This window comes from Urocampus carinirostris, chromosome 2, assembly GCF_059441175.1.
Source record: "Urocampus carinirostris isolate Australia breed hairy pipefish chromosome 2, RoL_Ucar_1.0, whole genome shotgun sequence".
NCBI classification, from domain to species: Eukaryota; Metazoa; Chordata; class Actinopteri; order Syngnathiformes; family Syngnathidae; genus Urocampus; species Urocampus carinirostris.
Window position 1 is genome coordinate 51,129,840 of NC_142350.1, and position 26,392 is coordinate 51,156,231.

Below are 26,392 nucleotides of genomic sequence, written 5' to 3' on the forward strand. Positions count from 1 at the left end.
AGGGAATCACTTTTAAGGTAATTGTAAACAAAAATACAGCATGCATAAAAAGAATTGGACTTTGCGTCTCTTTTTCCTTCTTTTTCTAAATAAAGCATGCAGTTGAAAGAGAAATTATCGTCCTCAGTCTCCATAAGGCAGGGTTTTATCCGCTATCAGTAGGAAAATAACTGTTATCGTGCATCCCTAACAATAATATACCGTATATGTTTATATTTTTTCATGTACAATTCAGTTGCCATGGTTACAGGTATTACTTTCAAAGCTCTCTAAGTTTCAGCGACTTTCAGAAGGGGCGCTAGTTTCAACAATGGAGATGCAGGAGGCCAGGCAGGAAATTTGCAGGAAAAAGAGGCGGAGTTCGTCCCGAGGAAACGTCCTGAAAACAAGTCAACGCCCCGCTTACACTTTCACCCACTCGGCCGTTGCCGGGCCACGCGCTCACCAAAATTCCACAGACGACCGTTTTCAACTTGGATCCCTGGGGAAAGGCTACAAGAGGAGGTGGGTCAATTTTATTTTTTAGACGGTCAAACAACGAAACAAATCACCTTGAAAACCGTTATACGTGATTTTTCTGTTTAGATCTTTTTTTTCACTGCACAGGAAATAATACAATTGGTTAGTGCTGGAGAGTGACGTAATGTTTTTATATTTGTCAGTGTTGCATGAAAATGGTAAATGAAAAGGCCTGCTTCACATAGAGTCTAAGCGCAAACTTAAACCCCAAGATAGATGATAAAAGAAGACTTTATTCAAGCGCGTCTAAAAATTGCACCTACTTGCACGTGCAGCATGAATGAGCTGATTGAGGCTTTGAGCGTGACTTTAAGTCAGCAGAAGGCGGCAGAGAGTAACACAGTTCCAAATTCTGAACAGCTCCTTTTAATATCATTTCTCATTTAAAAATGTATAAATTGTTTTCATAATTAAAAAAAAGAGAGAATATGTACACAATTTTAAAAGAATAATTGTGCAATTGTGCAAAAACATGAAATGAGGGGGGTATTCTAAATGTGTTTTTTACTAAAAATATCAAGTTAAAGTATTTGAAAATTAAAAGAATTCATCCGAAAAAAGATTTTTTTGCAGTGTGGCAGATAATCGAGCATTCTTTTTAATGATTCCGCAAAAACGAATTTATAATCATTGATTACCATTAATCATTATTCTTTTATTTTTTAAATTCGGTCCCATAGATAGCTATTGAAAAATAATTAACTGAAGAAAGATAACATACATGAACGAAAAGATCTTTCATTTTCTTCATTATTATACAGAAATTCAAGTTAAAACACCTTAAAAATGAAATAATTCTGCTAATGGGATAAAATATATATTTTGTAAAATTTTACTTGAAATATTTCTTAACTCATTCACTACCATTGAGGGCTATAATGGTAATTTTACGACAATATGTGCCATTAGAAGCGAGAGACGTAAAATGCATATATTTTACACAGTTGGCTTGTTGTGATAAAGATTCTAAAACAAAAAAAATAAAATATAACAAATAAAATGAGCAAGTGGTATCATTTTAATAAAAAAAAAACTTTTTAACCTCATTGTACCTCCATCTTAAAACATGTATGTGATTACACAACAGAAAATTAAATACTATCCCATTGGCAAAAAATGTAGATTATATTAATTAACATTTTCATAATTTTAGATACAAAACTGTCTCAGAAAACTATAACATGTTTATATATATTTTTTTCTCTAGTGTAATTAAAAAATATATATTATTTACCAATCAACTGAAGTATTGCAAGCCTATTTGTTGTTTTAATATTGCTGAGTATGGCAAAAACTGGAATATACATCTCCAAATATTTAAATCATGAAAATATATTCTAGTAGAGTGTAGGAATGGTAGGATATATTTGTTTTCCTTATTTTCGAGATAAACAAAATAAATTATATTGAAGAAAAAAAACACTTAAAATACGCCAATTTTTTCCCCGGTGCGGTAAGAATTGTATTGCAGTGTACAAATTTATGATTTAAATGATTATTACCATATTTTCCAGACTATAAGTCTCCCCGGAGTATAAGTCGCACGAGCCAAAAGAATGCAAAATTAAGAAGGAAAACACATATCGCACTTGGAATATAAGTCACATATTTGGAGAAAGTGAATTTGATAAGTATACAAACGTTACATGTTCGTGCACATCTTAGTCACACCTAAATATGTCAGTAACGAAGTAACATAAAAGGAGTTATTCCGATAATTAGTATATACATCCGCTTCACTCCAAATCACTAACTGTAAAGATATATTCATCCTCAGGGTCACTTTTACCGCTAAACAACTCCTCCAACTCGGGAGGTCGACGATAACAGACTTCTTTCCGCTTCGAAAAATGTCCACCCAAACAGGGCGAAGTTGAAATGATCAACACAGGCCTAGAGCGCCCTCTGGCAGGCTTAGTTTAAAAAAAATATGTAAAGTTAAACACATTACCGGTAATAGAAATGTATCAATTTCATAATTTGTAGATAATTTCACATAGAAGGCTCAAAGGAGTATAAGTCGCACCTCTGGCCAAACTACAGGTATGAAAAAATCTGACTTTTAGTCCAGAAAATAAGGAACAGTGGAACCTCGGTTCTCGACCATAATCCGTTCCAGAACCCTGCTCGAAAACCGATTTGTTCGATCACCTAAATCATTTTTCCCATTAAAAATAATGTAAATCGTTTTAATCCGTTCCAACACCCTGAAAGTTAACCTTAAATGTTTAACGTAAACATAAAGGTAACTCAGGCTAATCGTACGTTCGCGTTATCGTAATCTTCAGTACGAAAGATTACGCTAACGTGAACGTGTAAAAATTAAAAAAATCAGGTCGTTTACAAGTCGTTTAGCACCCGGGTCTCCACAACAAGTGGAAAGGGGGCTCCGTTCCAACACCCTGAATTTTGGGCTCAGTTCCAACACCCTGAATGTTTAACTCGAATCATAAAGCTAACCCAGGCTAATCGTACGTTCGCGTTATCGTAATCTTCCGTACGAAAGATAACGCTAACATGAACGTGTAAAAATAAAAAATAGGATAAAGAAAATAACTATGCATAGGATTTCTTACTTTTCTGGTGGTCAGCAGAAGGTGCAGGTGGACGGTGGGGTATTCCCTAGCAAGACCAGACACTCGCACACCTCCTTCATATTTTGCTATTATTTCTTTCTTAAATGCAATAGTTGTACGCACTACTTTTCTTTTTTCACCTGTAGCAATTTTGCTGCTTGCACTGACTTTCTTCGGAGGCATAATTAGGGGCTAAAACACTTGGTACACCTATATTAAAGGTGAAAGCAAAACGAAGCACGTCCGCACGCGATAACAGTCACGAAAAGAGCGATCTACACCCGTACGCCGCTCAGCATCGCACCCTAAAGTACGCACTCACGCATTACCGGCGTTCGAACTCCAATTTTTTGACCGAACAGCGAAGCAAGAATTTCTGGAAATTTTTGGTCGGACTCCGATTAGTTCGAATTGAGAGGCGTTCGAAAACCGAGGTTCCACTGTATATAGAATGTAGTTTGTCCCATTCTCATATTGAACGTTTTTATACCTTGTTATTGTGTTTTTTTCCACATGTAATCCGTGCAAGTTGACACGTCCAGATGTTGTTTATCCACAGCAGCCGTCGTAATGGCTCCGCTGGACTTCCCGTGCTGGAGAGTTGCCACGATGCTGCTGCTGCGTAAGTGATGGATAGCTTCTTTGGCTCACGTGGACTATTGTCCCACTTCGCAGAAGAGCGCTTGGTTTTTGCACCCTCCACCCTTTCTCACCAGTCTAAGGAGTCACATTATTAGGAACGTTTGCTTCATGATGCTCGCCAGAAAACAGGATGATTGTTAATGAAAAGGATATCCTATACAGTGGACCCGTGGGATACTACATTAGGGTTAGATATTCCAAAGTGAAATTGCTGAAAAGCGAGAAACAAAAACCTGTGGTAATGTATTCTGAACCCCCAGTACCAAAGGTAAAATCATCAAGATAACAAAATAGTATATAGTACTACTTATGTGTAATATACAGTACATGTATATGATTTAATAACATGATAAGGGAATGTACAAAACGAAATTTGGTTTACTTTGTGTGACGTGACTTGAGTTGGTACAGTGGAGTAGCAGGTGGTTGATTTCCATGTCTTAATATTGTTTAACGATTTGATATTTTATCTAATAATCGTCTTGATAATGAATTATTTACGCCCACTTAACAAAGCGAAGGTAGCCATTCGTGTGCCTTCTTCGTATTTCTTGATCATAACAAGCTTTTTTTCCATGGCTAACATCTTTTATCTTCTCACGTCAGCATCACTGCAGGCCTTGGAAACCTTATATAGTATTTTATTGTTGAAGCACTCTTTAAAAAATTCACGAAACTTTGAGCTGAAGAAAAAGAAGGAATGGCATTGTGAGAGGTAGTTCAGTCAAAAGCAAATCGGTACTTTCATAATGACGCAAACCATTAGGGTCCAGCATCAACGGCGTTAACCAATTAGCTCAGGAGGTAGAGTGCTCGTCTTGGGATCAAGAGATCGCAGGTTTGAATCCCGGCTCCTCCGTGTTTCATGTCGAAGTGTCCTTGGGCAAGACACTGAACCCCTAATGCACCCAATAAGCAGCCGCTATTGGAGTGTGTGTGAATGGGTAAATGTGAAGCACATTGTAAAGCGCTTTGGGAAGTCTTCATTGACTTGAAAAGCGCTATATAAATGCAGATCATTTCATTTAATTTCATTACAAGAACCTGACATGATTGTCGAGCATCTTGCTCATTAAGGCAGTGGTCGGCGAACTACGGCCTAGGGGCCACATATGGCCTGTGAGGCCGAACGAAACTGGTAAAATGATCATGACACTAAATATATATAAAAGTAAATAAACTAAACTAACATTTGGTGACAGCTTTATCCCTACTACAGAAATACAACAGAATTATAACAAAACTAGATCACATTTAGTGCTGTAATTATGATTAGAATAAAATACGACAGAATTACTTCGAAACTACTTCTACAGTAATACTATCATACAGAATTGCAACTACGAAAATACTACTACGGCGCTTAAAACAGGGACCAAAAATGTATTTTGCTTCAATTATTAGGTTTTCAAAACCTATTTGATGAATAAAATCTGTTTAAAAACAAATACAGTGTATATAAAAAACATAAAATTGACCTGTCCAAATGTTTGGACCCAGTGCAGTCACTTTAATTTGCCCACCCCTAAAAGCCAGAATTTTGAAATGCTCAGCAAATAATGAGAGCTTTTTGGTCACTTTCAGACTCTGTAGTCTGTAATGTTCCTTTTTTGTAGTTCTCTTTTTCAATCGCACTACACAATAAAGTGATCAAATATTACACAGTCTCTTTAAGCTTAACTGCAAAAAAAAAAAAATACCACAGTTTTATTTCTGGCAATAAAAAAAAAAATGTTTTTGTGCAGTTGCTAGTGACACAAAGAGCATCTCAGTCCACATGTCCAACGAGGAACCCGTGTACATCCTCCCGGGTGCTACTCTGGTCCTCCGTGCCCACATCCAGTATGCTTCCCCCGACGAACTAGCATCCGTCACTTGGGAGCGCCATCCTGAAAACGGTACCCCCGACAGGCGTGCCAACCTGGCCGCTTGCCCCGGAGGGAACCTCCCTCGGCCTGTCAAGTGCACCGCCGACCCTCCTAATGTGGCCGCAAGCGTGGAGCGCGAAGCTAGCATCCTGAGCATCAGCGGCTACGGAAAATCGGATGCCGGCGTGTATACCGTAACCGTGACAGGAAAGGCGGGACAATCCAGTACGGCGCGATGTGTCGTTAGGGAATACGGTAAGGCCGAGCGTTACTGAAAAACAATTATTAGTTACTAGTTACCTCATTTAAAAAGTAATTCTGTTACACACCCAGATTCTGACACCCAATAGTAGTGCGGTACTCTAAACTACTGTATTTTCCGGACTACAAAGCGCACCTGATAAAAGCCGCATGCGCAAATGAAACCCGTGGGAGGTATTTTTGCATACTTTGTTATAAAGGAGTTGTAATCAAAGAACAAAACATCGGGAAAAAACACTCCACATAGAGCATCAAAAACGTTGTGGTTGGAGGTAAATTAAAATGAAATGACAGAGTTATAACACTGCAAGGACGTGGACATTTCATGGTCAAAATACCTCGAATTGGGACAGTTATTTATTACCCCAAGGGTTAAGGAAGCCGCACCTGATTCTAAGACGCAGGCTTAGACAACCATGATCTAATGAACTCATCCAAGTCCTATTCTTACACTTTACAACAGTCATAGGGGGAATGTCTAGAACAAAAAAGTAACACATTGTGCTGCGATTAAGACAGTCGTTTGCCGACTGTGTCTGCAGCTGTCAATCTTAATCCATTAGCGCAGCATTCATTATTTATTAAATTGCCATTATCATATATGCACGAGTGTGCCATAAATCTCATTTCATCTCATTAGGTGTACCGCTTATCCTTATTAGGGTCGCGGGGGGGCTGGAGCCCATCCCAGCCATCTCTGGGCAGTGGGCAGGGGACACCCTGAACTGGTTGCCAGCCAATCGCAGGGCGTGCCATAAATCATTATGCATAAATGCTTGGAGGTAGTGTCTGGTGATTGAATATTTGTGGCAGCAGGTTATGATTATCAAGTATATTAGCCTGTGATCAGTCCGATAATTATCAGGTACCCCTCCTTAGTTTGTAACTCTGTTACTGTAGCATGTATAATGATTTTTTTTTATGTAGTAATATAGTAGTAGCAATACTTGATCTTCTCTATCACTAGTGCGCAAGATATGGGAGTGCTTAAGATCAGTCGCATAGCGCAGAAAATGTACAGGCTGTTGTGATTTGACAGGCTTCTGAATTTTGGTCCGAACAGTACGTTGAGTTTTGTTTTGAGAATGTTTTTGCCACACCCCTGCATATATGTTAATGCCATTATAATTAAAATTGACTGCTGTGCTAGTTGATTGAGATCAAAAGCTGCGGACACAGTACTAAAACAAGTGGTAAGGGCAGCACAATGTGTTACTTTTCATAAGGACAGTGGGAATCTCGTTCATCCATAATGCTCTTCATCACTAATTAGATAAGGCATTTGGCTATCAAAGTGGAATCATAGTTACTCGCGCTGTTTACCCACAATTCGTTGATTATTTTCACTTTGACATTCAGAAGGCTTGGCAGAAATTCTGACGTTTGTTTTAATTAAACAGTCAGATTTCCTGGTCCACACCAGTTCTAAGCCAGATGCTAAGTGTCGATTCGGGGCCCTTACACGCCCTACAGCTGGCTAAATCCGCTAGGGGGCTGAAATCACCACCGACACCCTTGACACTATCAGTCTTGTGACAAAAAAAAAAAGAATAAGCCACATCGTATTGTAAACCGTAGTGTTTGAATTGGGGGAAAAGTTGCAAATTACTGCATACAATCGCATTGAAGCCAACCCCCTTAAATGCTTTAAGATAGATAGATAGATAGATAGATAGATAGATAGATAGATAGATAGATAGATAGATAGATAGATAGATAGATAGATAGATAGATAGATAGATAGATAGATAGATAGATAGATAGATAGATAGATAGATAGATAGATAGATAGATAGATAGATAGATAGATAGATAGATAGATAGATACTTTATTCATCCCCGCAGGGAAATTCACAAGCTACATAGTTAAATAAATATAAAAATAAAGATAATAAAAGAAAAAAGTAACAGAAAAAAAAATGCGTTTCAGGAACACGTTAGTCCCAAAACTGGTGGCCGTATTATGCGATTGCTCTTCTAACCCTGTTTGTCGTGTTTGCAGAGGCGGTGCATCACGTTTCGGTGAGCATTAACGTGTCGCATTCGGCACTGGTGTGCGGCGAGGCTTGGGGCACGGATCCGCAATTCAGCTGGTTGCACGAGCGTGATGCAGTCACAGGCAGTGTGGGGCGTGTTTCGCCTGATGGCGCCACCCTGGTGGTCACCAAAGTGCCCATTTGCGGCCACTTCACCTGCGTGGTTAGCAACAAGCTTAGCTACAGCACCGCCACCTACACTGCTGGTAAGAAACACCAAACACATTTGTTTATTGCTTCCAAGCCTTTTGACTTTGTGAGGAATGTCTATTTCTACAAAATAAAGTTAAAAAACAAAACGGTTCACTAAATAATAAAATGCTCTTTTTGAAATTGTTACACTCAGACCCTACTACAAGAGTATGAGTATGGATGTTAAGAGGGGACTGTATGAGAGTGTGATTGTACCGACTGTGTTGTATAGTGCAGAGACTTGGAGCCTGAATGCAGATTTAAGAAGGAAATGAAATGTTTTTGAGATGAAGTGTTTGAGGAGTATGTTAGGAGTGACCTGATTGGATGGATTGAGAAATGAAATTGTGAGAGACAGAACGGGGGTAGTCGTGGAACTGAGCAAGTGTGTGGATAAGGGAGTACTCGGTTGGTTTGGACACATGGAGAGGTCGGATGAGGAGCGAATGTTGAAGAGGCTCTACAGAGCAGAAGTAAATGGAAGGAGACCAAGAGGAAGGCCGCGATTGACGTGGACGGATGGTGTTATGAGTGCACTGCAGGAAAGAGGTCTAAATCTTGTGGAAGCTGGAGCTCTTGTTGGTAATAGGAATGAGTGGAGAGGTGTTGTAAAAGGATAGTGGGATGTTTGGACGCGTTCTAAGGGATGGGCAGGGCACCTGTATGATGCGGCAGGGGTAAACCAGTGAAAGCTGTCGGGCCCTGCTGTTGAACTAAAAAGTGTGTTGTGTCACCCTGAACCGAGTGACATGGCAGCTTTCTTGTGTCCCGTTTCATCTGGAGGGACGAAAGCATGACCGACGTGCCGGGGTGCTTAACTTGTTTGGGTGTTTGGGCATTTGGGTTGGCCATGGTCCCAAAAAATTTGTGGGTGTTTTTAGCTACTTTTTCCCTTTATTTTCTTTGTTTTTGTTTGTGTTTGGCTTGCTGTCGGTCACCCGTCTCGAGGGATATGACCAGGGTAGATAGGTAAATAGATACATTCAGACAGTTAGGGTTTCGACCCAGCTATAAAAACAAGATTATAAAACCAACCAAAGTGCCCATTGGCAGTCACTTCACCTACGTGGTCAGCAACAAGCTCAACTACAGCACCCCCACCTACACCGCCAGTACAAAAACACAGGAAAGACATGGAAAAACAGGAGGGTTTCATTGCTTAATTTTTGGGGGGGATTTCATGTTTTTTTTTATGCTTTCTACTATGTAAATTTAAACTGGTGTGAACAATAACAGGAATTTTGGTGTCGATCCAAGTAAATACAAGATCCAAGATCGGCTTTATTGTGCCACTGAAATTTACAGGGTAGTATGGATTAATATAGATTTGAAACCGATACTTTTAGCATGGAAATGTCCTGATCATTGAATGCCCCTTTCCCATGAGTTATTTTATTATAATTTTGATAAACACTGCACAAAGACTTTAGGCATTATAAATGATTTTTTTTTTTTGGTAAGAGGTGTCCGCAACTTGAAATGTTGCTACTCTCTGCCGCCATCTCCTGGCTTTAAGTCATGATCCTAGCCTCAGTCAGCTCATTTCTAAAGTACTAATACATTTTTCCTTTTGGATTTTTTCTTGGGTTTGAGTTGGCTTTTGGACTGTATTTGAAACAGGCATTTTCTTACTTTTGCCATTTTTAGGCTACACTAACAAAAAACGAGAACAGGCATGAAATTACTCTCAAACCTCTTCCCCATCCTTTCCCCCTTTCCTGCTTTCTATTGTGTTCCTCCCCTTTTGTTCATTTTAATATTCCTTGCAAGATCTTTTTGATTTAGGATTTATTTTTTTGCACAGCACCGTGTGAACCAACCGGTATCAGCGGATCAACGGTGGCTATTGTTTGCCTGGTGGTGCTGCAGATCTTAGGAGGGGTCCTGGCACTATTATTTTGGAGGTACAGACCCGCACAAAATAACACGTCAGAGATCGTTAGACGGGCTACTAGAGCTAGCATTGTGGCTACGGCATTTCTCAATATCCTATATTTGGGTATGAAAAAGTGTGGAAAAAAAGAGAAATGTAAAAAAAAAAAAAAAACAAGCCTAACAGGCAAATATTCTTTAACTATTCGTCAAAAATTTACAATTGAAACATCAGCATAGCTTAGCTTTTTGGTAGTTAGCCCTATTCTGACAATAACTAGCCATCTTTGTTTCACTAGCTGAACCATACAAATATTTATTTTAAAAAAACATGGCTGACAAGCATATTATTCTTATCCTTTGCAAAAAAGTAATTTATTTAAACAACAACATAGCTTAGCCTTTAGGTAGTATTAAGTAAGGTTCTTGCTAACACAAATTAGCATCTATGTTTTTTAGCTGAGTTATAGATCAATTATAAAGGCTGACATGCAAATAATATTTATTTCTTTATTTTCTAGAAAAAAAAAAAACAATAACGTAGCTAATTATTTAAGGAGTTTATTTCACCCTAACACTAATTAGCATCTATGTTTCACTAGCTGAACCGTATCAATTAAAAATAAAAATAAATAAAAAGGGCTAACAGGCATATATTCTTCATCCTCTAACGTAATTTATTTAAATCTCTAAATGTATTCAACGACAAAGCTAAATGTAAAGTAATTAGCTCAATGCTAACACTTATAAGCATCCATGAATCAATAGATAAATCTTATAATTTTATAAAAGATTAGTCCAACTGGCATATCCTTTGCAACAAAAAATTGAATTTATTCAAACGGACACACAAAGTAGCTTAGCCTTCAGGAAGTTAACTTCACACTAATACTAAATAGTATCTACGGTTGACAGGCAAAAAGGAATTTATGTTTCGCTAGCTAAACCTTTCATCATTGGTCAGTTAAGTCAAGTCAAGTCAATTCATGTTTATTCGTATAGCCCTTAATCACAGAGTCTCAAAGGGCTGCACAGACCACAGCTTATTGCAAACCACAGACTATCATGACACCATCCTCTGATCTAAAACCTACATGAGGGCAAATAATACACAGATATTGTCAACATAAAGTATAGGTTATTCATATGTTATAAAATAGAAGTGTGTTTTAAGTTTAGATTTAAACATTTCCACTGAGGTTGCAGATTGAATCTCAGGGGGGAAAGGCATTCCACAGCACCGGGGCCTGAATGGAGAATGCTTTCGAACCTGCGGATCTCTTCTTGGATCTTGTGATCGCTAGTAGACCAGCATTTTGTGAGCAAAGGCTCCGGACCAAAACATAGGAGGAAATTATATCTGAAAGATATGAGGGAGCAAGTCCATGTATGATTTTTGTATACTACTAACAGAACCTTAAAATCACATCTTAAGCTAACAGGGAGCCAATGCAGGTTAGGTAAAATCGGGGTAATGTGATCAAACTTTCTTGTCTATGTTGAAAGCTTCGCTTCGGAGGGTAGTGCATTTCAGTAATCGAGACGGGAGGTAACAAAGGCATAAATTATAATCTCCGAATCTGACTGAGAATTTTAGCAGTGTTGCGAAGATAGAAAAAAGGTGTTCTAGTAATATTCTTAACGTGTGTTTGAAAGGACAGATCGGGGTCAAATGTGACACCTAAGTTTTTAACAGAGCCACTCTGGGTGATATTGCATTTGTCAGAGCTGTTTTTGAGAACAAGTCATGGCATTTAGATGGACCAATAACTAGCATTTCGGTCTTTTCAGAGTTAAGGCGCAAGAAGTTGAGTGACATCCATTCTTTTATCTCAGTGAGGCAGGCTTCCAAATTTCACAGTTTAATGTGGAAGATTCCTCCATCGGAAAATATAATTGAATGTCATCTGCGTAGCAATGAAAACTGATATTATACTTGCGAATAATAACACCTAATGGAAGCAAGTAAATACTGAAAAGAAGGGGGCCAAGTACTGAACTCCGCGGAACACCACAGGTAACACTAAAGGGCTTAGATGTTATTTCACCATAATTAACACAGTGCGTCCTACCTGAGAGGTTGGATCTGAACCATAAGAGGACGGTTCCTGAGAGACCAATCCATTTTCCAATCATTCTAGTAGAAAACTATGGTACACAGTGTCAAAAGCAGCACTAAGATCCAGCAGCAGCAAGAGTGATGAAGCGCCGGAGTCCATTCCCAGTAGATCATTGGTTACCTTAATCAGGGCTTTCTCAGTAGAGTGGTTAGCCCTGAATCCTGATTGCATTGATTCAAAAAGATTGTTGTCTGATATAAAATCATTCAGCTGCCGTGCCATAACTTTTTCAAGTACTTTAGAAAGAAACGGTAGGTTTGACACAGGTTTATAATTACATAAGCTTTCAGGATCAAGGTTGGGTCGTTTCTGTGTAGGATTAATAACGGCGGACCTAAAGCCGCTGGAACTACACCTGAGGAGAGTGATATGTTTATAATATTTAGAACTGAAGGTCCAAGGACCCCAAAAAGACCTTTATCAGCGAACCTGGAAGCGGGTCAAATAGGCAAGTAGTCGGTTTGGCCGTATTCACCACCTGTTTAAGATTATCGAGTGACAGATAAATAAATCGGAATAAATTCCCTGGACAGCCACCATGTCGCGCATCTATAGATTTCAGACCTTTAATATGTGATGTATTAACATTGTCTTTATAAATTTCTTCCCATATGCGTTTGAATCTTCTTTTTAAGGAAGACATTTCAAAACAAGAAATTTGGTTAAAGAAAGACCTTCCCCAAAATAATAAAACTGCCACCATTTTGTTTTGGGTTGAATAAGATTAAATTTGTCATTTTTTGGAATTATTTTACCTGATTTCTTTGCCTTTTTCCACTCTCCAGGAGGTACCGAAACAGGAATCGAGGGGAAAGGCTACGAGACAATCTGGAGGACACCATTTGAGAAGAGAAACGGGACTTTAACTCCAAATAGAATTGGGAATGTCTTTCTATACACACCAGCGGGACATGAGTCTTCTTTTTGTACCGTTCTTACACTGCCCCCTGCTGGACAACTTGCGACACTGCGACTCTTATCTAAGCCGTTTGCTTGGAATGTCAAATAAAACACGAGGACCCGTAAACACTTAACACATAAATAACAGTTTAAGATGATCACATATGAATATTGTTAATTATTTCTTTAAAGAATAAAGAAAAAAATATTTCAAACTGATTTCACGGACGATTTTTGTGTCTGAAAACATCCTGAGCACAAACTATGTGCATTGTTTTTCTCAAAACAAACGTGTCGTTCATGTGCAACAACTTTGGTTGTCATCAGTCTTCGCTCTAAACTGCGCGCGTGCGCAATTGCGCACTGCTCGCACATTCTCAGCGCGCAAGAAAATCTAGCCAGCGCACAAAAATGAGGGCTCAAAATTACTTATTAAGAAGCGACCCAAGTCAAAGTTACAGTGCATGAAGGTACAAATACACGGATTCCCCTGACGTTGTGTCCTAAATGCGGTATTTTGAAGTCGAACGAAGTTGAGTAAAGTTAGTAGAGTATGTCGAGAACCGGCTTTTTAGGCTCGGTTCAGTAAAAAGGAACCGTCTCTTTCGGGTCGTAAACGGCTCTTCAGGTTGTTTTTGCTTCTTTAATCCCAACATGACCAAATATTAAGTAAAATTATGCACAAAACGACTTAAAGGAAGGGGGGAATAGAACAAAAAAGAAAAAAATACCAAAATGAAAAAGTAGTGAAAAGCTGAGAAAAAAAGAAACAAAAGGAAGAGAAAAAAAGAAGGAAAATATTTAGAAAAAAGCCAATAAAAAAGGAAAAGAAAGAAATGTAGGAAAAAAGTAAAAAAAGGGAACAAAAAGAAAAAAGTAACAGCTCGGAAAAAATAAACACAATGAGATTTTTTTTTAAAGGAATTTAAAAAACACGCAACAAGTAACAACGAACATATATAGTACGTTTTGATAGTCTATTTCAGTACTTCGAGTATCTAGCGTCAAACTTACCTCTTCAAATGGCTTGTTTGTTCGTCGACTTGAAAATTGAAAATTACATTTGGGCCCCCCTATTACTTGTCAATTTGCATACCTACTAGAACTCATTCCATGTATTACTCCAGGGGTGGGCAACTATTTGGAGCCGGGGGGCGCATGTGTTATACTTCTTTTGAAATAGATGTTTCATCAAATGGGTTTTGAAACGATCACAATAAAAGCAAAATAATATAGTCGTCCCTGTTTTAAGCACTTAAGTGTAGTTTTTTTTTTAGGTATTTTTTTGGTAGTATTTCCGAAGTACAAATTTTATTAAAGTTCTGTAGTTTTTAATAGTGTTACTGCCGTGTAGTGTCTTAAATAATATTTATATAGTATTTCCATAGTAGTATTTTTTAGTATTTCTGTAGTACTTTTGTTGTATTTCGAAATTAGATTTACGTTGTTGCGTATCTGTAGTATTTTTGTATTATTACAGTAGTTTTATGATTAAATGTTTTTTTTGTATTACTGAAGTATTTTTATACCATCTGTTGTATTTAATAGTATTTCCATAAAACAATATTTGTTGTACAGTATATCTGTCGTATTTTTGTAGTACAGTGTTACTGTAGTTTTATTTTTGGAGAATTCTTGTGATATTTCCATAGAATTTTTGTAGTATCGATAAAGGTGTAATTGCAGTATTTCAGTTGTAAACCTCTTGTTTTATTTTTGGAGTAATATTTCTCTAGTAGTTTTTTGTATTATAGTATTATGTATTGGTATTTTTTTAGTATTTCAGTAGAAGTATAATTAATCTATTTCCAAAGCAGTATTTAAAAAATTTTTTTTTTAAATTTTTAAGAGGATTTCCATAGTATTTTTTAGTATTTCCTTAGTCTTTTTGTCATAAACAATTCTGTAGTAGTATTTTGTACTATAGTATTACTGTAGTAGTATTTTTTATTTTCAGAATGAAAGCAAAACAACATATGAGGTCCATGTTTTAAAAGCTATATTTGACATTTAGTTTTGTAGTTATTGTACAGTATCTTTTGTTGTATTTTTGTAGAAGTATTTTTGAGTGTACACAAGAGGGGACAATATTAGCACCAAAAAAGTCTTGGGGGGGCCCCCTAGTTTTTGCGGGGTCCTAAGCAGCCGCTTAGCTTGCGTATGCCTCTGCGTCCAAGCCAAGAAACAAAAGAATTCTCAGTAAAGCAAAGCGTTTTATTGCAAGTATTAGTCAAACATACACTTCAAACAGAGGCATAGCAACACTAAAAGAAGTTACAAAAAAAAAAAAAAAAAAGAACCAATCAAAAAGTCGGTACAATTGCGAAAAATGCAAATCACACAGGCGTTGCCGCGGAGATTTTTATACACGTAACTCACAAAGAGATGCTACGTTACAAAATTAAAAACACGAAAAAAAAATCAGGTGTCAGATGAAATGTTTCCTTGGCCACAGACGAGCAATCGGGACGTTTAATCTCTTTCGCGATATTTGGTTAAACTTCGGTACTGGAATGCTGACGGGTGTGGAAAAAAACAGGCAACCGGGTTACATTAAACTTTCGGAAAATCGTACAATCTTATTCACTGAAACAAAGCCATAAAACAGGCACGGGAAGGCCTTTCCGACCGGGACTGGATCGGATTTGGTCGATAATGACTCGGACCGTCCCGAACGAATTTAGCAATTATAGTGGTTTTGAAACGAAAAGAGACGAAACGTATGATCATTTTCAAGTACGCAGGCTTGAGACAAGATAAGGCGTTTTTTTTTCTTGACACATGTCCTCCTGTGGCACAAGATTTCCCAAAGAATGCAACTTCGAAAAAGTCGAGGATCTGGATTAACTGAAATAAATACGTAAACGTTTGTATAGCGTTCCTAGCAAAAGTATAGGCCCCTTGGGTGGTTTTTGTTATATTACCACATTTCAGCCTACATACTTGGAACTATAAAAAAAAAATCAATAACATGCGAGACACAATCGTTAAGTGGAACTAAATTATTTCAACATTCTATATAAAATTTACCACGAAGTAGGTGTTGCAAAAGTAATGCCCACCTGTTCTTTGAGCTCAGCCAACTGACTCCAGGTCCGGGTTAAAGTTGTGGAAAAGTTCAAAGCAGGAATGGGATACAAGAAGATTTCACAACATTTATACATCTGACGGAACACTGAGAGCAATAATCAAAATTGAGAGTGCATAAAACCCCTGCAAACCTATCAAGACCTGACTGTCCCTCTGAACCTTTGGCCCAAACAGGGAGAAAACTAATCAGAGAACCAAGGCAACCAAGTGGCCCATGATCACATTGGATGACTTACCGACACACACAGCTGAGGTAAGGTAATCTGTGCATAACTATTTGTCGTACTCGGCATAAATCTGCCCTTTATGGAAGAGTTGGTAAAAGAAAGCCATTTCTGGGAAAAAAAGCATGATTGGCATTTGCAAAATTGAATTTTTGGGCTGAATGCAAAGCATTATGTTTGGCGCAAGAATAAAACTGAAAACACCATCTGCACTGTTAAACATGGTGGTGGCAGCATCATGCTCTGGGGTTGCATTTTTTTCCAGCAGGGACTGGGAAGATTGTTAGAGTTGATGGGAAGATGGATGGAGCCAGATAAAATCAGATTTTAACACAAAATCCTTTTGGAGTCTGCAAAACACCTTACAATAGGGCAAAGGTTCAACTTCCACCAGGTAAAGGACCCTCAAAATAAAGCAAAATATACAATGGAAGGGTTTAAAACTAACAATATAAAGGTGTTTGAGTCTAGACCGCAACCCGATAGAGCATTTGTGGAAAGATATTAAAAATGCTGCGCACAATCACCATCAAACTTTAAGGAACTTAAGCAGTTTTGAAAAAATTGGCAAATATTTCTCTTTCAAGATGTGCTAAACATGTAGAGGCAAACACTGAAAGACTTGTGGCTGGGATGGCAGCAAAAAGAGGTTGTACAAAGTCTTAACTCAAAGGGGTCTGACATTTTTGCAATGCCTACTTTTCAATTTTGTCTCAGTTAGTACAATATAAAATTTTGTATAAATGTCGTTTCTTTACAATATTGCGTCTCACATGCAGTCAATTCGTATAAAATATTTTGAAGTTTTTAGTCTAAGTTTGAAGCCTAAAATATGGCAATATGTCGAAAAGTTCTTGGGGCACCAATACTTTTGCAAGATACTGTACACTGATGTAGCTAGCATTCCATTTTCAGTTCATCAACCGATAACCCGACTTTTCGTGAGTATGGAATGGACATAGCCGACAAACTCATGTCCGAAATAAATTGTAACGCCAGGATTGGCATTCGGGGGCTAAATAAAATACATTAAAAACATTTAGCCCGTTCGCTTATTTTCTTGTGCTTGCGCGTACGAGAAAAAGGCTCAAAACACCTTCAGAAAAAAAAAAACAACCACTCAATAAATACACCGTGAAATACTTCGCATATATAGGCTTCTCATATAGATTTCATTAACACATTTAAATAGGACGACAGAAAGCACAAGTCGGCTCATGTACAATTTTCTTTTTTCTTTTTTTTTTTAAACGAAAATGCTAACCGTTAAGACAGAAAAAAAACTTCCGTTTACATACAGTGATACTTTGGTACTTGAAACAATCCATATTAGAACAAATCTGTACTCTATCCAAAAATGTTAAGTATTTTTTATTTCGGTATTTGAACGAAATATCGGAACTTGAACAAAACTGAACACAAACACAACTAGCCACCCTGTTGGCTAATCTTACCTGGTTGGTTCACGTTATTTCGAGAGCCAGTCTATACAGCAACATGTGTTTTTCATTTTAGGGGAAAAGAGCGGAAAAAAGAGCCGCCACCCATGTCACGAACTTTCTCTCGACCCCAAATCTCAGCAACAGTTAACCAAAATAATGATCACAGCCAAAACTCAACAAAAGTCCATTTTAGACGCGTCACAATGGCACATGTCAGCGGCCCAAAACAAAGTACAATCACTTTGCTGGCCCCTGCTCTTAGCAAGAGTCAACCAGGGATAATGTATTGTGACCACAACCCTGCATTTCATTAAAAAGGGCCAGATTGGCGTGACTCCTGACTGTAGTGCGCCCTGGTGGTCTTCACTCAGCAATAAGTGATCGGGGATAACAATGGATTGCGGCCACAACCTGAATTTTCATTTCAGGCAGGCCAGAACAGCACAAAGTGTTGTCAACCGGTCCCCGCTCATAGCAATAGGGAATTAGGAGCGATGGATCGCAGCTGCACGAGTGCAGTTCATCCAAGCCCTACAAAAGTGCGCTCTACACTCGAAGCAATATACGAAATGGGGTAATAGATCGCGGCCGCTCCAGTGCAGTTTACTTTGGGGTGGACAAAAATGCAAAAAAGAACTACCAGGCCTGTTCTCCGCCTGAACCCGCTCTCCGCAATAATTAAACAGAAATAATGGATCACGGCTACACCTGTCAAGTTATTTTTAGGCAAGCCACAATGGCAAGAAAACAGAAAAAAACATATGCCCTGCAGGACTTTGCTATCAGCAATAGTAGACCAGGTAGAACAGATTTCAGCCACAATCCTGCATTTTCTTTAAGGCAAGCCAGAACGGCACGACTCCCGCAAAAAGTGCTTTCTGACTGTACTCACTCACAGCAATATGGGATTGGGGATAATGGATAGCTACCACACAAGTGCAGTTCACTTTAAGCAGAAATACAGTAACAGCAAAAAAGAGCCGCCATGTCAAAAGTGCGAGAGAGCAGTTTACTTCTTGGTGGACAGAATGGCGAAAAAAAAAAATCCACCATGGCCAACAAAAATGCACTCTTCGGGGCTCAGCTTGCAGCCATATGCAATTTGGGTAAATGGATCACAGAATATTTTTCTACCGGTGATGCGCTGAGGCTGCAAAGTACAAAGCGAGGAGTAGCGTAGGATGAAAACACAAGAAAGGTCCTCAAACGACAGTAAATAGTTTGAAATGGTTTAATATTTTTACCTTTATTATCTACTCATTAAAATAATACGTTATGTTTAGGTACACGCTTTCTTTATTTTTTGGGTATTTTGGAATGCGTTGAAACATACTAAAATAGCCTTCATTACTTCTTATTGGAAAATGTTCCAGTAATTCAAAAATTTGGGGTTCGAACGCTAAAGCTGAATGCATTCTGTTCAAGTACCAAGGTATCACTGTATTTGGACTCAGAAATAGTTAAGAATGTCAGGCATTACTCAAGCAACTTTGCAGTTTTCTTGTTTACGTAGTAGAACTTTATGCAGCATACCAAGGTACGTGAGGTGCAGTGTTTCTGAGAACTTCCCTTGAAAAAAAAAAAACCCTAACAAAAAAAAAACCAGAACAGTTCGCTCCATCCCCCAACTTCCTTTCAGTCAACATCCTACTGGCATACCCCGTCCCTTCCTACCTCCCCCGAACATTGCACTGGCCAAGTCTCCGCAAAGCGATCAATACTGATGCTGGTCAAGGATTTTTTTTTTCTTTAGTACCCTTCCAGAAAAATCAAAGTGTCATCCCTCCCTCCCTGGCAAAACAATTTGTCGATACTAGTAAAGGTCCAAGGGGTACATTAAAGACTCCAGGTCAGTCTCTAAAGTGCTGTGGTTGACATGCACGGGTTCTTCGCATCTGGTTTTAGCGAATGACTAATTCCAAGGTCCAAGACAAAGCTGATGTTTGCCAATCTTGAAAGGAAGAGAAAAAATGATGAGTTTCTTGAAAAAGAGTCAAGAGGAAAGGCACTTTCTGCATGTACCGATGCACTTTAAAGGGAGACACCTTCTCGGACAAGAACCTGGCAGAATGTCCCTTGAACTTGCAGCATTTACTTCCTCATTAGCCCCTCCATCGGCAGAAGACAGTTTTTATCATTAACGTGCGTCCGACTGCTTAGGATCTGGATTATCTTGTGAATATATAGACTTTGAACCACCGTTTTCCATACAAGTAGGCTGGCAGTTGGTGAGTAAAGGGTTTTGTGTAGCAACGTGCGGGCAAAGAAGCATGTACCCTGGGGCCATGGAGACAGAATTGCAGATTTAAAAGAAGAAAAATTAAAATGTTTGAACTATCTTTGACAATGGATCACCTGCCATGTGTAGAGCAGGCATCAAAAGCAGGTTGGATAAAGTTTTTAAGATGAAATACCCGGACCATTTTAGTCACAGGATAGTACCAATCGCTTTATTCTCTAGGAGTTCTCTTGGACTGGGTAGCTTGAGGGGGTGATTGTAGTAGGTTTTTTCCTCAAAAATCAGAATTATGAGGACAAAACAACCAATCGAGTAGATGGCTGTCCCATTTCCACAAATGATTGACTATCCCAGAAAATATTGGGTAGTTTGAGGGTTGTAGGTTGTCCCATTCTCACTTAAGACTGACTACCACAGACCCTGATGGGTAGTTTGACGGTTGTAGGGACAGACCAACCTAGGAAGTTGAGGGCTATCCCATTCCTACTAAAGATTGATTATACCAGACCCCAGTGGGTAGTTACAGGGTCTAATCATTAGACACTAATGGAAAGAACAACCAAGGAAGTAGAGTGCTATCCCATTCTCACGTAAAATTGATTACCACAGAGCCGAGGAGGTAGTTTAAGGGAATGTTGTGCTAATTAAGTTTATTCCCCAATGACAAGGAACGTAGGAGCAGAACAACCAAAGAAGGAGCTGCCCCATTTCCGATGAATTTAGACCCTTCCAGAGCCTACTGAGAGCCCCAACGACGTTTGTGGGGGCAGAACAAACAAGTACAAGGCCATATCATTTCCCTTAAAGCTCCACTATCCAAAACCCTAGTGAGTACCGGTAAGTAAATAATTCTCTATCCCCCGAAGAAAGCAGGGGCAAGGCAACCATAGAAGTAGGGGGCTGCCCCATTCCCGATTAATCTAAACCCTTCCAGATCCTACCGAGTCTCCCAATAATGACGTTCGTGAGGGCTCAACAAACAAGTACAAGGCCATACCTTTCCACTTAAACCTTAATCGTCTCAGACCCTAGCGGGTAGTTTAGGGGTAAAGGGTCACAAGAAGGTCTACTACCCAATAACCAGGGTCATCAGAGCAGAACAACCAAATAAGTTATTCTGCATGCTATAATGGGGATGGAACAGCTCCCTACTTATTTGGTTTAACTGTCCCATAGCAATGAGAGTAGCGGAGCCCACTACATCTTTACTTTCCTATCCTGCTAAAAAGTCCAAAGAAAAGTTCAGTATTCGATTCTCCACATACCAGCACCAGCAACTACTAAGCTCAATGGATTGTGAAGGCGTAAAAACAAACCACGCCCTTCAGTCTTAACAACACTCTTTACAAACGGGTCACTTGCCCATTAAGGGCAGGTGTCAGCACCAGAGTGGAACTAAAATAAGCTAAAGAACATTCTGGAGCTATACGACAATATTTTCTCACTCTTTGAATAAACATCTAGAAAATTAGCATTTGACTTCCAGTCTGTGGTCCGGAGTCCGTCGCCCGAGCGCTAACGGTTTGACAGTTGCAGTCAGCGCATGTCAAGACCTTGGACCACCTGCCACCGTTTGCACATACACATACGATACGATTTACAGTGACACAAGTCAACAGTCTATTGCAATAAGATTAGGATAAAAACTTTGTAATTAACTCTTTTTAAACTATAACATACGACAATACGCTTATTACTAAGAATAATCATAGAGTACAACTTTTTTTTTTACTTGTTAGCAAAAATAACTGGTGTGCATTACATTATTTCAAATGTACAAATATACTTTTAATCTGGCTATTTTTAAGGCTTTTCGTTACAGAAGCCGAAACTTCCACAACACCTTCTGAAGGTAGTCGAATGCCACAATGGATAAAAGGCTTGACAATGCACCTTTACCAAACAGTACCAATTTCAGGGTTACCTACACACCCTGTTGGTCTGAGTGCCACACAGTCCCAGAGACAGTTGCAGAGACAGAGATTCAACAATGATCTGAAACCCAAATAGCTCAGCCTTCGTGTGGGATTGTGGGGACAATCCCGAAATAAAAAATTGGTAATAGACCCATCCTATAATCACCTGAATAAGGGTGATCCTATACCAAGAAAGTCGGAACTGTATCACAATCGTGAGTCCAGTAGGAGGGCATGAGCCATCCAAAACGCACGTTGTCCATTGCCAAAAATGGAGCTGCCTGACCAAAAAAGGGGGAGACATCCACCCAAGACTCTTCCAATGATCACTAAAACACTACGTTGCCAGGCGTTCTACGACATTCCCTAACAGCTAATATTTTTGGGGAGTCTACCACGAGTAGTCATCAATGGGAATCTCATGATTCAGTTTAGTTTCATTAAATTCCAGATTAAGAGGCCTATGATTCCATTCTATGACTATGTATTATTACATTGGTTTACATTTCTCAGTCTACGTGAAACCCTGGATGTGTTTTGACAATGGGTACATTTACATGCAGGGAATAATCCTATTGGAAACTGAATACGGCTCGTATTCCAATTATTTAAAGCCATGTAAACGTGAGTATTTCGATTGTGATGGTTTGCAATGGTTGGGTGAGTCCTTTCATTTTCTGATTACTCATACATGTATACGTATTATTTATTGTGTTCCCTAATCCGGGATATTTTTATTTTAACAAAGCACTGTGGGAGAAATAGTAAAGAGATGATTGATACACGCAAACACCGACTTACTCCCTAAAAAAAAGCCTTATCCCTTGGTTAATTTATCCGGGACATTTCCCTTTTATATTCTGTAACCACGTTAAAAACGTGGATCCATTCATAGATAGTGGCCGTCGGAGTTGTATCCAGTCATATATAGTGTAAGTCTATGCTTTTGGCTAACAACGTTCCATTTTAGAGTTAGAGATGTCTTTTGTACTACTATCTCATCATTGCCAGCATATAAATGCAGTCATTGTTCTCTTTCGAAATTTAGTGGAAGAGTTTTAAGAGCGCCTGGAAGAGTTGGGTTTTAAGAATCCCTGATCTGACATGGTGCAACTGCCTTGTGGGTCGTAAGGACAGAACAACATTTCTCTGTGTCACAAACAACCAAATGTCTCTAAACCGAGTAGGAGTTTTAATCGTTCTATCATCATATCACGGATTAGCTTTAGCTCAGCCTCGTGATGTCTGGCGTACAAATCGATTCAGAATCTTTCTAATACGACGATCTATAAAGATCGAAAAGAAGATCTTAACCCATCCTGAGACCAATAGTGCGCTAGTTTTTAGACGATGGGTGCCTCTCTGGCATCCAACCAAGTAGTCAGGGGCCCAGCCCTGATCGTTTTGGATCTCTTAATTTTTCACTAGTTCATCCTAAGATTCTCCATCAGTTAGAGTAGCACCATGCCTGTGTTCACAACCAGAACACATGCGTCTTTTAGTGCAGTCAACATGAGGAAAAAAATAAACAAAACCTCAGATCAGCGCGAATGAGTAGTGTTGCAACTGCTCTCCAGACACAAAAATTGCAGTAAACTGAAAAAAGCGGTTTGCAAATGACTCTTCGGCTTTTGTTTGTCTTTTTTGTGTGGAGAGCAACTAAAAACCACATAAATGTATACAAACGAGACGGCTGCATCAAAGCAAAGCTACCAAGTAACACTGTGGTACAGGCAAAAAACATGATAAACGCGCTTCCACGTCAGGATGATCTCCCGAAAAAGCCGCGTAAAAAATTCAGTTCGTCGAGAAAGACACGAGGCGTCGGGTGAAACCTTTTGTCGGTTAAGTTACTCTGCTCGCTCGACGTGGCGCAGTTCACCCTTTCGCCAGGCACTTAAATACTCCTGCCCTCTCGTTTATGGCCTTTATAATCCGCGTTGCTGCAATCAGGTCCAAAATAACTCGTTTCTCAGAAATCTAAAAAAACGACACGCGTAGAAATCCTTCAAGTAAGAACGGGAAATGTCGTTGAAGCTGCAACAAAAACAGAAAAGAAGTGTTTCTTTGAAAAAGTGCCTAACAGTCTGCAAACCTCGCGCCGGGGGTTTCGGTTATTCCACTCTTGCCTTCCTTCTGCACGTTATTGCACAAGTGGAGACTCGCCGACGTGATCTCCCGCTCAATAGCAAAAACAAAACACTGCCTGTAAAACAAAATGGTCGCAACAAGGTCAATGGACATGTCAAAAGCTTCTCTTGATGCACCCAAAAAAAATTTAAAAATGAGGGGGAAACGACATAAGGTTCTTAAAAAAAAAAAAAAAAAAAACAGTGTTATACTATAAAAATCCACGTAAGGCTGTGACAGTTGTGTAATGGGAAAAAAAACACAAAGACTGACAACATCTATATCACTATAAGTTTCATTTGTTACACTGTGGGTCAAGTTTAATCAATGTCAACTTTCACACTCGATGCAACAGGTAAGGAATTGAAAACTTTAAAGTTCATTCTAGGTTTAATGATTGTTTAATCTACCTCTGCTCTAATTAGTTAGGCAGGGTTTATAATTTCCATGGCAATGTTTGAGATTGATGCACGTCTGACCTGCAGTATGATTTGCTAGCTACTTCCTGGTTCGACTCATGGCAGTACGTACAAAGCACTGATCATAAATTCAAATAAATTAACTGATTCAATTATTCATTCCTTGCAATCTAACTGCAAAATATTTCTTTTAATTCTGACGCTGAAAGAGAGGGTGCTGGGGTGGAGAAGAAGATTCTCACAGTTGTTGAACTGAAGTCTAAAGGACTTTGCATTTAATTCACGGTTTTGGTAAACATGTTTTATCAGCTTCACCTTGGTTTCAAAACACAATTTCACTGTATTTGTTTCTGTCATGATGCGGACAAAATAAGATAAAAAATGTGCTTAACAGTTCATGTTAAAAAGTTTCATTTATGTTCAGAAAGTTAAAGGATAAAGACTTAAAACACACAATCAAATATTAGACTACTACACTACATTCCATTGCACTACAGTGACAACGCACTATTTATAATCATTGCATTATTATTACAACTTTAGCCTGTCTCGAAGAACTACGTTGTAAATATTTTTTGACTATCTCTCCCGAGTCTTTTTGTTATGGTTTATCTTTTTCTTGTTTTTATTTGTTACATGTATATTATGGGGTGCCATGTCTAATCTCGTTGCATACAATCTTTCCGTACATTGTTATCAATTACAGTTAAGACAATTCAATTAATTTGATTTTTCTACTCACATATTTAGTTTCTTAAGTCTTTAGTATTTGCCCTGTTTTTATAATTTTAGTAATTTATAACATATTTATTTTCTCATGAATTGTTATTGTTTTAAAAAATGTTTTAGTTTTTAATAAAATAGTGGACAATATTTAGGATTGATAATTACAATTTAAACCATAATAAAAAAATAATTAAGCACTTTTTACACGTGACCATGTCTACATGCCTAAATGCACTAATTTGTGTGCAAGATTTACCTTGCTTACACACGAATTACTCATCTTATTGACCCGCAGTACAACAAACGAATACAAAGAGGTGTCACAGTGGGTGCTGTTCCACCGCCTAGCCAACTGGTGGCAGTGTGCTCCAAGAACTCGTTTTATCAAGAAAAAGGAAAGTAGATAGTGGAAAAACAAATTCATAATCAAAAGCCTTCCCGCCCGGCTCTCTCGTTTGTTTAAAAACACAGAGAAAGTGCTGCTGCTTATGAAGTGACATGAGCAGCCGTTGAAAATGTAAACAGGAGAGAGGACAACAGAGCAGTACACAAAGAAAAAAGATGGAAATAAAAATAAGTTGGCTGGTTTCTATTGCATATAAGTGCTGAGTTTTGTTTAGTTTCGGTTTTTGCATCCTCGTTCCAGTGTGTAATGTCGCCTCGTCCTTTTCCTTTGCTTCCCTCCGCACAGTGTCGGGTCCGGTTTGACTAGGTAAGCGAGCGATGTGTGAAGGATGTGTTTTTGTGTGAAGGATAGAAGTGGTGTGTGGCTTGCAGATCAGGCGAAGTACATGGTCCTCAGGGTGTCGTGGTGGATCTGGACTGCTTTGGCCAGCGCCTGCGGGTCTCGACCGTTACTCTGACCGGACACATGGCTGCCCTCGGCGCTGCACAAAGGACACAGAGAAGGCTGTCAATAGTAACTATCCAACATTTAGATTCATTTAGATTAAGAATTAAATACATATTAATCTCTGTATCCCTCTATCCATCTCCCCCCCACTATTTCTCCATCCCTCTATCTATTTGTATGCATATCTCTCTGTCTTTCCACATATTTATTCATGTCATGTCAAGTCAAGTCATGTTTATTTGTATAGCCCTAAATCACAGAGTCTCAAAGGGCTGCACTGACTATTATTACACCATCCCCTGATCTAAACCTACATGAGGGCAAATAATACACAGGTATTGTCAACATAAAATATAGGTCATTCATA

General features: G+C 38.8%; 2 protein-coding genes across 3 annotated transcripts in view; one reads left to right on the forward strand and one right to left on the reverse strand.

Moving 5' to 3' along the window:
- Window positions 1-413: 413 nt before the first annotated feature.
- Window positions 414-13,205, forward strand: LOC148372338 (uncharacterized). Of its 2 annotated transcripts, none has more exons than XM_088328030.1 (6): window positions 414-504; window positions 3,655-3,717; window positions 5,483-5,860; window positions 7,869-8,108; window positions 9,899-9,998; window positions 12,872-13,205. In XM_088328030.1, exons 2-6 carry the CDS (start codon window positions 3,666-3,668, stop codon window positions 12,930-12,932), a joined length of 831 nt encoding a protein of 276 aa, XP_088184156.1. In that variant the 5' UTR covers window positions 414-504; window positions 3,655-3,665; the 3' UTR covers window positions 12,933-13,205. The 2 variants fall into 2 exon arrangements, with proteins under 2 accessions (XP_088184156.1, XP_088184157.1); XM_088328031.1 differs by having other exon boundaries at window positions 431-504; window positions 3,658-3,717.
- Window positions 13,206-15,179: 1,974 nt separating this feature from the next.
- Window positions 15,180-26,392, reverse strand: part of ago3a (argonaute RISC catalytic component 3a) — a 52,405-nt gene continuing 41,192 nt past the window's right edge. The window contains exon 19 of the mRNA XM_088327029.1: window positions 15,180-26,059. Within this exon, the coding sequence (XP_088183155.1) occupies window positions 25,951-26,059 (109 nt within the window). The 3' untranslated portion in view covers window positions 15,180-25,950. The remainder of the gene's footprint in view (window positions 26,060-26,392) is intronic.